The sequence below is a fragment of the Salmo trutta genome, chromosome 2 (assembly GCF_901001165.1).
Source record: "Salmo trutta chromosome 2, fSalTru1.1, whole genome shotgun sequence".
NCBI lineage: Eukaryota > Metazoa > Chordata > Actinopteri > Salmoniformes > Salmonidae > Salmo > Salmo trutta.
The window spans coordinates 8,678,399-8,689,098 of NC_042958.1; the positions used below are offsets into that span (position 1 = coordinate 8,678,399).

Genomic DNA, 10,700 nt, shown 5'->3' on the forward strand with positions numbered 1-10,700 from the left:
AATCAGTTTTTGAGAGTACTCCTTTTGATACATATTTACCCATTGTAGAAGTGTTCAGAAAGTGACTTTTTTGGTGATAAAGGTACTCAAAGTTGACACATTTTGCATCCCTCACCCTACAATTAGACATCCATGTCTTCATCACTGGAAAATATAAAAGGTTCAGATTGATATCATTTAAAAGCTTACAACAGGGTTGGGAAATTAATTTATAATTTAAGATGATCATTTATTTTGTATTATTATGTCATTTTTAACTATTCACATCAACCTTTAACGACACTAAGGTAACCTGCCTAAATGACTACCGACCCGTAGCACTCACGTCTGTAGCCATGACGTGCTTGAATAGCTGGTCATGTCTCACATCAACATCATTATCCCTGAAACCCTAGACCCACTCCAATTTGCATACCGCCTGAACAGATCCACAGATGATGCAACCTCTATTGTATTCCACACTGCCCTTTCACACCTGGACAAAAGGAACACCTATGTGAGAATGCTATTCATTGACTACAGCTCAGCATTCAACATCATAGTGCCCTCAAGCTCATCAATAAGCTAAGGATCCTGGGACTAAACACCTCCCTCTGCAACTGGATCCTGGACTTCCTGACGGGCCGCCCCCCAGGTGGTAAGGGTAGGTAACAACACATCCGCCACGCTGATCCTCCCTCAGGGGTGCGTGCTCAGTCCTCTCTGTACTCCCTGGTCACTCATGACTGCACGACCAGGCACGACTCCAACACCATCATTAAGTTTGCCGATGACACAACAGTGGTAGACCTGATCACTGACAATGACGAGATAGCCTATAGGGAGGAGGTCAGAGAACTGGCAGTGTGGTGTCAGGACAACAACCTCTTCGTCAACGTGATCAAGACAAAGGAGATGATTGTGGACTACAGGAAAAGGAGGACCGAGCACACCCCCATTCTCATCGACAGGGCTATAGTGGAGCAGGTTGAGAGCTTCAAGTTCCTTGGTGTCCACATCACCAACAAACTGACATGGTCCAAGGACACCAAGACAGTCGTGAAGAGGGCATGACAAGACCTATTCCCTCTCAGAAGACTGAAAAAATTTGGCATGGGTCCTCAGATCCTCAAAAGGTTCTACAGCCGCACCATCGAGAGCATCCTGACGGGTTGCATCACTGCCTGGTATGGCAACTGCTCGGCCACTGACCACAAGGCACTACAGAGGGTAGTGCGTACGGCCCAGTACATCACTGGGGCCAAGCTTTCTGCCATCTAGGACCTGTATACCAGGCAGTGTCAGAGGAAGGCCTTACAAATTGTCAAAGACCCCAGCCACCCTAGTCATAGACTGTTCTCTCTGCTACTCCACGGCAAGCGGTACCAGAGCGCCAAGTCTAGGTCCAAGATGCTTCTAAACAGCTTCTGCACCCAAGCCATAAGACTCCTGAACATCTAATCAAATGGCTATCCAGACTATTTGCATTGCCCCCCCACTCCTTTTACGCTGTTGCTATTCTCTGTTATTATATATGCATAGTCACTTTAATAACTCTACCTACATATACATATTACCTCAATTACCTCTACTAATTGCCCCCTCACACTGACTCTGTACCGGTACCCCCTGTAATATAGCCTCGCTATTGTTATTTTACTGATGCTCTTTAATTATTTGTTACTTTTATTTCTTATTTTTTTGGTATTTTTCTAACCGCATTGTTGGTTAATGAGGGCTTGTAAGTAATCATTTCACTGTGAGGTCTACACCTGTTGTATTCGGCGCATGTGACAAATGCAATTTGATTTGATCTAAAAACTCATAAACTCCGATTCTTTTCATACTCGCATACTTTGTAGCTTAGACACAATTTTACATCATGTATTTGCGTTGTGCCCGCCATCGGTTGAAACACAACACGTTATTGAATACAAGGCGGGTGTCATGTTTTGGCTGATAAATGTAAAAAAAAATGGAATGAAATTGTAATGTTAACTTTCAAAATGGTACCACAAAGATGGTTGGAGGGCCACACATCAGAGAAGATTGACTTGAATAGGAATATCTGTTTTAAATTATAATGTCAATCCTCTATATGAAACCTATTGAAATCATAGAAATATAGATCATAGAACAGACATAACAATTTAAGTTGATATTCGATAGTGGGTGGACCGACAGTCTTCTTTGTGGTAGTAATTAGAAGTAAAAATGTCAATTCAATAAAAATGTAAATGGTGTACCAGCTAAATTGTAGTGGTCTGAAGAGATAAGTCCATTCTATGAATTATAGTTCTGTGATTGAAATGACACCCACCCTGTATTCAAAAGCATGTTGTGTCAACTGATGGCAGACACAACATAAAAACCTCAGATGTAAAGTAAGGTCTAAGCCAAAGGCAAAATTGTGGTGTAGATATTGGGGTGGATGAACAATAGATGCAGGGTCCCCCCCCCCCCCCCACACACTTCTTTTACATTTTAAAACGCATTTCCTGCAATTCCACACAGTCTGACATGACTTATTATACCCATGAGGGGTATATGAAGGGGAATTTTGAAAGCACAGTACCATTAGGCGGCACTCAATTGGCCCAGCGTTGTCCGTGTTAGGGGAGGGTTTGGCCGGCCAGGATTTCCTTGTCCCATCGCACTCTAGAGACTCCTTGTGGCGCGCCTGCAAGCTGACTTCGGTCGCCAGCTGGACGGTGCTTCCTCCTACACATTGGTGCGGCTGGCTTCCAGGTTAAGCGAGCAGTGTGTCAAGAAGCAGCTTGCGGCTTGGCAGGGTCGTGTTTTGGAGGACGTATGGCTCTCTCACTGAGCTGACTGGCTTTCCAGACACCCACTTCTGTTGATCCTCACACCTTTTTTGACACGGCTACTTTCAGACACACTCCATGTATGCAGTTATCATGACAAAAAAAAAAAAACACTTCAAAAACCACCTCAAACTTGTATTTTAGTTTAAAAAATGCTTTTTATTTCCTCATAGAGGATGATGTCATCCTCCTAAGGAGGATGAGCTGGCCAATCAGCAGTCTACTCGTGTGAATATTTTTATGACAGGTGTAATCCCACACCATTCCAACACTGCTTTTTAACATACCCTTAAGAATATATATATACATTTCTGACACACTTAGTGACGTAGGAAGATTTCTCTTTATTTATGTTTTCTGAAATCTAAGTTGTTAGAGATTGTGTAGGCCTATTATTTGTATGTTATTTAATGTCATTTTATTTTGGAAATGCCAAGACCATGGGTCATAGTATGTCATCTCCAGCACAAACCCATCTGTATCGTCTCAGATCCAGTGAAACCAGTTATGCACTGGGTGCACAATGGGAAGATCAGTCTGTTGAGGCTCAACACCTCAACAGTATCTGGTAGAATGCATTTCAATAGAGTTAACCCAGCTACATGTGTTTTCACCTAATTCCAACCCTAGGGGAAATATCTAGCCTATCATATCTGAAATTACTCTCTAAATCTCTCTCTCTTTAACACACACACACACACACACACTTGTAATCGTCCAGTCCTTTCTTAAATCTTTATCACTAGCCAGCAATATATTTGTATTTATTTATTTATTTCACCTTTATTTAACCTTGTTAGCAAGTTGAGAACAAGTTCGCATTTACAACTGCGACCTGGCCAAGATAAAGCAAAGCAGTGTGACACAAACAACACAGAGTTACACATGGAATAAACAAATGTACAGTCAATAACACAATAGAAAAGTCTATATACAGTGTGTGCAAATGAAGTAAGATTAGCGAGGTAAGACAATAAATAGTCCATAGTGGCGAAATAATCCAAATTTAGCAATTAAACACTGGAGTGATTATGTGCAGAAGATGAATGTGCAAGTAGAGGTACTGGGGTGCAAAGGAGTAAAAAAATTAAATAATAATATGGGGATGAGGTAGTTGGGTGGGCTATTTACAGATGGGCTATGTACAGGTGCAATGATCTGTAAGCTGATGCTTAAAGTTAGTGAGGGAGATATGAGTCTCCTACTTCAGTGATGTTTGCAAGTCGTTCCAGTCATTGGCAGCAGAGAACTGGAAGGAATGGCGGCCAAAGGAGGAGTTGGATTTGGGGGTGACCAGTGAAATATACCTGCTGGAGCGCATGCTACGGGTGGGTGCTGCTATGGTGACCAGTGAGCTGAGATAAGGCGGGGCTTTACCTAGCAAAGACTTATAGATGTCCTGGAGCCAGTGGGTTTGGCGACGAATATGAAGTGAGGGCCAGCCAACGAGAGCATACAGGTCGCAGTGGTGGGTAGTATATGGGGCTTTGGTGACAAAACGGATGGCACTGTGATAGACTGCATCCAATTTGATGAGTAGAGTGTTGGAGGCTATTTTGTAAATTACATCGCCGAAGTCAAGGATCGGTAGGATAGTCAGTTTTACGAGGGTATGTTTGGCAGCATGAGTGAAGGATGCTTTGTTGTGATATAGGAAGCCAATTCTAGATTTAATTTTGGATTGGAGACGTTTAATATGAGTCTGGAAGGAGAGTTTACAGTCTAACCAGACACCTAGGTATTGGTAGTTGTCCACATATTCTAAGTCAGAACTGTCCAGAGTAGTGAGGCTAGACGGGCGGGCAGGTGCAGGCAGAGATCAGTTGAAGAGCATGCATTTAGTTTGACTTGCATTTAAGAGCAGTTGGAGGCCACGGAAGGAGAGTTGTATGGCATTGATGCTCGTCTGGAGGTTTGTTAACACAGTGTCCGAAGAAGGGCCAGAAGTATACAGAATGGAGTCGTCTGCGTAGAGGTGGATCAGGGAATCACCCGCAGCAAGAATGACATCATTGATATATACAGAGAAGAGAGTCGGCCAGAGAATTTAACCCTGTGGCACCCCCATAGAGACTGCCAGAGGTCCGGACAACAGGCCCTCCAATTTGACACACTAAACTCTGCCTGAGAAGTAGTTGGTGAACCAGGGGAGGCAGTCATTTGAGGAACCAAGGCTGTTGAGTCTGCCGATAAGAATGTGGTGATTGATAGAGTCGAATGCCTTGGCCAGGTCGATGAATACGGCTGCACAGTAATGTCTTTTATTGATGGCGGTTATGATATCGTTTAGGACCTTGAGCGTGGCTGAGGTGCACCCATTACCAGCTCGGAAACCAGATTGCATAGCGGAGAAGGTACGGTGGGATTCAAAATGGTCGGTGATCTGTTTGTTAACTTGGCTTTCGAAGACCTTATGAGACTAAATATGTTTGAGAGACTTCACTTTGATCTTCAAGCATAGATTTAATGCAGTCTACATTTCGATACATTCGTTGTCGTGGATACAATTTTATCCATCCGTGATGGCGGTGACAGCACGCCAGACGATATCACGTGGTGCAGTGTTAATTCTACTCCCCGTGGCATTTTTCTCTCATCGTCACTGGATACATCTGCAGTCGTTGTCTGTGTTTACCTGCAAGACATTTCGTTCTACGTGCCCAATGCTGTAGGCGACCGTTTGTTATGCTATCTGACTGAGTAAAATACAGTCTTGTTTATTCAAGAGTTTTCCTCGACAAATATTATTTATTGGATTTATTTATAGGCTACAGGTTGACAATGGCGACCGATAACATGGAGTTGCTTTCGTCTAGTTCCAGGTTCCAGATTGGTCTTGTCTCATCAACGTCTAGCAGTGGCTAGAGATTCGTTTTGCGACTACCAACGTCATTCCAATCCGTAGTAGAATCGTACATATCGAAGTCCACTCAATAGCAAGGCAGTATCCGTCTGCAGCACCGAGGTGGACAGTGGACACCGGGATTACGGGACCGTACCAGAGACCAACACCTCACCAAAGCCTCACCAAAGTCACATAATAGGTTCTAATTTGCTGTCTTTTGAATGCCTGGAATAACCCACTGTAAATGGCAAAACAACAGCACCTGCTCCTCGTTATGAACTGTCAACCTCGGACAGTGACAAGTGCTGGCGGGAATGCATGGATGTTGCTGTAGAAGTTGCATGTAGAGCTGGTAAGGTAAGTCAAGTGTGGCGACGTCCATCAATTCCAAGTGGCCCTAAAACCAAGTATTTGTGGTAGCCTACTCTAGTGGTAAATGTACATATACAATGTAAAACAGTGAGTAATAGGCCTATTAAAAAATATTGATACTATAGAAACCAGGATTACCTCCCAATAACACACTTGGAAAGCCCTTGGATCAATGGCACAGACAGATTTCCTGATCCCCAGTCATGAATATTGGTGGTGTGCCTTGGGTTTTATCCTCCAGGTGTGTGCTATGTCACTTGGTCCCGCCCCCTCCAGGTAGTGCAGGAGGCGGTGAAACACAAGAAGAACGTGAGTACCAAGAGCACACCAATCTACCTGGTAACGGAGGCCGACCAGCAGGTGGAGGAGCTCATCATCTCCACCCTCAGGGACAAGTTCCCCTCGCACAGGTACGCAATGGTATCTTCCAATGGTATCTCCTCAACACAGGAGTGGTTACATTTTGGCCCCCAGCTATCCCCTGCCCTATGCCACAGGTGTCAAACTCATTCCACGGAGGGCCAACTGTCTGCAGGTTTTCGCTCCTCCCTTGTACTTGCCTGATGAATTAAGGTCACTAATTAGTAAGGAACTCCTCTCACTTGGTTGTCTAGGGCTTAATTGAAAGGAAAAACCAAAAACCTGCAGACATTAGGCCAGCGTTTCCCAAACTCTGGCCTGGGTACCCCAAGGGGTTCACGTTTTGTTTTTTTCCCCTAACATTACACAGCTAATTCACATAATCAAAGCTTGATGATAAGTTGATCATTTGAATCAGCTTTGCAGTGCTTGGGCAAAACCCAAAACGTGCACAACTTGGGGTCCCATGGACAGAGTATGGGAAACCCTGCACTAGACCTTCCATGTAATGAGTTTGACACCACTGCGCTAGGTCCTCTGTGTTTACATATGTAAAAGAGCTCTTTAGGCATCTCATCATGACACTGCTGAGTCTTAAGGAATGGTGCACGCAAGGCATTCACACACTGTATGTTGTGAACTTGTGACAGGTTCATTGGAGAGGAGTCGTCTGCAGCCGGGGAGAAATGCATCTTCACAGACAGCCCTTCCTGGATCATAGACCCTATCGATGGCACCTGTAACTTTCTTCACAGGTACAATGTCAGTTTCCAACAGTGTCACGGTTGTCGTAGGGTAAAGACCAAGACGCAGCGGGAAAATATATACTCATCTTCTTTTTATTTGGTGAAGAAGGGAAACACAATAAACGTATACAAAACACAAACGAACTGGACAGTCTTGTCAGGCACACAGCTAAACAAGCACAATCTCCCACAAAATCCCATGACAAACAAACTCCTAATTATAGGACCTTCAATCAGAGGCAACGATAACCAGCTGCCTCCAATTGAAGGTCCAACCCCAATAAACTAAACATAGAACTACAATAGACTAGATAGAACATAGAAAAACTAACATAGAACATAGACTAACAAACCCCGAACACCCCTCTACCTAAATACATAGCCCAAACCACATAAAACAAACACCCCCTGCCACGTCCTGACCAAACTATAATAACAAATAACCCCTATTACTGGTCAGGATGTGACAGTACCCCCCCCCCAAAGGTGCAGACCCCGGATGCACCTCACACAAATAACCAAAAATAACCCCCAAAACAAAACTAAATCCCAAAACTAAAGGGAGGGAAGGGAGGGTGGCAGCCGTCACCGACGACTCCTGTGCTACACCCCCCCCTCCCCAAACCTCCTACAGTGGAGGTGGCTTAGGCTCAGGCCTTAATCCCCTACCGGACCAAACCACCCCCACTGCATACCTCTGCCTCTCTGCCTGAGGCCAGTCACTGAAGACCCTGGACTGGGCTCTGGGAGCTCTGGACTGTAGGGTGACTCTAGGAGCTCTGGACTGTAGGCAGACTCACTCGGTTCCGGACTGTAGGCCGACTCACTCGCTGCCGGACTGTAGGCCGTCTCACTCGGTGCTGGACTGTAGGCCGTCTCACTCGGTGCCGGACTGTAGGCCGTCTCACTCGGTGCCGGACAGTAGGCCGTCTCACTCGGTTCCGGACAGTAGGCCGTCTCACTCTGTTCCGGACTAGACACTGTTACCAGATACTCTGGATGAGGTACTGTTGCCGGACACTCTGGACGAGGTACTGTTGCCGGACACTCTGGACGAGGTACTGTTGCCGGACACTCTGGACGAGGTACTGTTGCCGGACACTCTGAACGAGGTACTGTTGCCGGACACTCTGGACTGGGACTGGGCTGACGCACTGGAAGCCTAATGCGTGGGGCTGGTAGTGGAGGTACCAGACTGGGGACACGCACCTCAAGGTTAGTGCGAGGAGCAGGAACAGGCCGAGTTGGACTGGGCTGACACACTGGAAGCCTGGTGCGTGGTGCTGGTACCAGATGTGCCAGACTGAAGACACACACCTCAGGGCTAGTGCGAGGAGCAGGAACAGGACGAGTTGGACTGGGCTGAACCACTGGAAGCCTGGTGCATGGTGCTGGTTTAGGAGACGGCAGACTATGGATACGCACCTCAGGGTCAGCACGAGAAGCAGGAACTGGATATACCGGGCCATGGGTAAGTACTGGAGGTCTGGAGCGCAACTCTTGCACAACCCGTCCTGGCTGGATGGAAATAGCAGCCTTGCACAAGCGGACCGCTGGTAAAGGGCGAACTGGGCTGTGCAGAGGCCTGATGGTTGCCGTGCGTAGAACAGGCGTAGGGTAGCCTGGGCCTAGGAGGCGCACTGGTGGCCAGATGCGCTGTGCAGGCATCCTCCTTCCAGGCTGGATGCCTACTCTAGCACGGCACTTGCGAGGGGCTGGGATCGCTCGCACAGGACTGTGCGTGCGCACGGGCGAGTTCGTGCACACTTCCGCATACTCCGGCGCTCTCCACTCCAGTTGCTTCCCATAATAAGCACGGGGAGTTGGCTTGCGGCTCAATCCTGGCCTCGCCAAACTACCCGTTTCCCCCCCCCCAAAACAATTATTGGGGGTGCCTCTCGTGCTTCCCCTTCGGCGCGTACAAGACTTCATACCAGCGCCGTTCCGCCTTGGCTGCCTCTATCTCCTCTGGTGGGCGACGATATTCCCCATCCTGGTGCCATGGTCCAGCCCCGTCCAGAATTTCCTCCCATGTCCATGATTCCCGACAGTCCTTCTGTTGCTGCTTCCTCCGCTGCTTGGTCCGTGGTTGGTGGGAGATTCTGTCACGGTTATCGTAGGGTAAAGACCAAGACGCAGGCGGGAAAATATATACTCATCTTATTTTTATTTGGTGAAGAAGGGAAACACAATAAACGTATACAAAACACAAACGAACTGGACAGTCTTGTCAGGCACACAGCTAAACAAGCACAATCTCCCACAAAATCCCATGACAAACAAACTCCTAATTATAGGACCTTCAATCAGAGGCAACGATAACCAGCTGCCTCCAATTGAAGGTCCAACCCCAATAAACTAAACATAGAACTACAATAGACTAGATAGAACATAGAAAAACTAACATAGAACATAGACTAACAAACCCCGAACACCCCTCTACCTAAATACATAGCCCAAACCACATAAAACAAACACCCCCTGCCACGTCCTGACCAAACTATAATAACAAATAACCCCTATTACTGGTCAGGACGTGACAAACAGCAATATCTACAACAGCCATTTCCTCAGATTAGGGATTTGGAACTACACATGTTGAAATAAAGATGATACTACAACACATAGTAAATAAAGATGATACTACAACATAGTAAATAAAGATGATACTACAACACATAGTAAATAAAGATGATACTACAACACATAGTAAATAAAGATGATACTACAGCACATAGTAAATAAAGATGATACTACAGCAAGCGAATCCATGATGGCGTATTAGTCAGACGTCTTTGTCCTGTCCTGTCTCTTGTATAGATCTTTTTACATCTTTTTCTTCGCGTATCTTTTTAAAATATTTTCCTAAACCTCAACTCCGGCAACCCGCATCACCCAATGTGGCGTGGATCAGTTTTTTTCTTCTAAAGTATTTCTATTTACTTCGGCTCTGGAATCCCTCAACTGAAGCTAGCCAGCTAACTACCTACCAGCTATCAGTCAGCAAACCATTGCTAGCTGTCATCAGCTAACCTTTAGCTCGGAAAGCTCTCGCCAGTTCGAACAACGTGACCCAAACCAGAGCATAATGGACCTATTTTTTTTTCTCTCCATGTCCCCAGATTCCTACCGAAAACTGGATCTTCGCAACTAGAACTAGCTAACCGCAATCCCAGGTGACTACTCCTTGCTAGCGTTTCCATCCAAGAGCAAGCACCAATTAGCCTGAAGCTAGCCTGGCTAGGACTCCTGGGCTACCACCGAAGCCCACTCCTGGGCTACAATATCTGGACCCCTTCTACTGCCGGTACGGGGCACGGAACCCCGCCGATCCTCTACGACTGGAATACCGACAATCTGCCCAAGGATTCCAACAGGCCCCTCAGGCGCAACGTCCGCTGAAGGCCCATTCTGCTAACCGCTGCCTGCTAGCTACCTAGAGCTACTTGGAACCCTACTAATCCACGACTGGTCTATTGACGTCACCGCACGAAGAGGCAAAAACAGACTTACCTCCATCGTGATGTCCCCCAAAGGCCCTTCTACTAACTTGCTAGCCCCGGTCTGCTAACT

The 10,700-nt window shown here is 46.3% G+C and overlaps 1 protein-coding gene across 1 annotated transcript; it reads left to right on the forward strand.

Annotated features, from left to right (window-relative positions):
• The first annotated feature begins 5,616 nt into the window (after positions 1 to 5,616).
• On the forward strand, positions 5,617 to 10,393 carry LOC115150047 (inositol monophosphatase 2-like). The gene is made up of 4 exons (XM_029692941.1): positions 5,617 to 6,006; positions 6,298 to 6,431; positions 7,032 to 7,136; positions 10,250 to 10,393. Exons 1-4 carry the CDS (start codon positions 5,968 to 5,970, stop codon positions 10,305 to 10,307), a joined length of 336 nt encoding a protein of 111 aa, XP_029548801.1. The 5' UTR covers positions 5,617 to 5,967; the 3' UTR covers positions 10,308 to 10,393.
• Positions 10,394 to 10,700: the final 307 nt, after the last annotated feature.

Coding starts and splice junctions, on each gene's coding strand:
- LOC115150047 (XM_029692941.1), top strand. CDS start 5,968: ATGGATGTTGCTGTAGAAGTTGCATGTAGAGCTGGTAAG. Junction 6,432..7,031: donor GACAAGTTCCCCTCGCACAG/GTACGCAATGGT, acceptor AACTTGTGACAG/GTTCATTGGAGAGGAGTCGT. Junction 7,137..10,249: donor ACCTGTAACTTTCTTCACAG/GTACAATGTCAG, acceptor CCATGTCCCCAG/ATTCCTACCGAAAACTGGAT.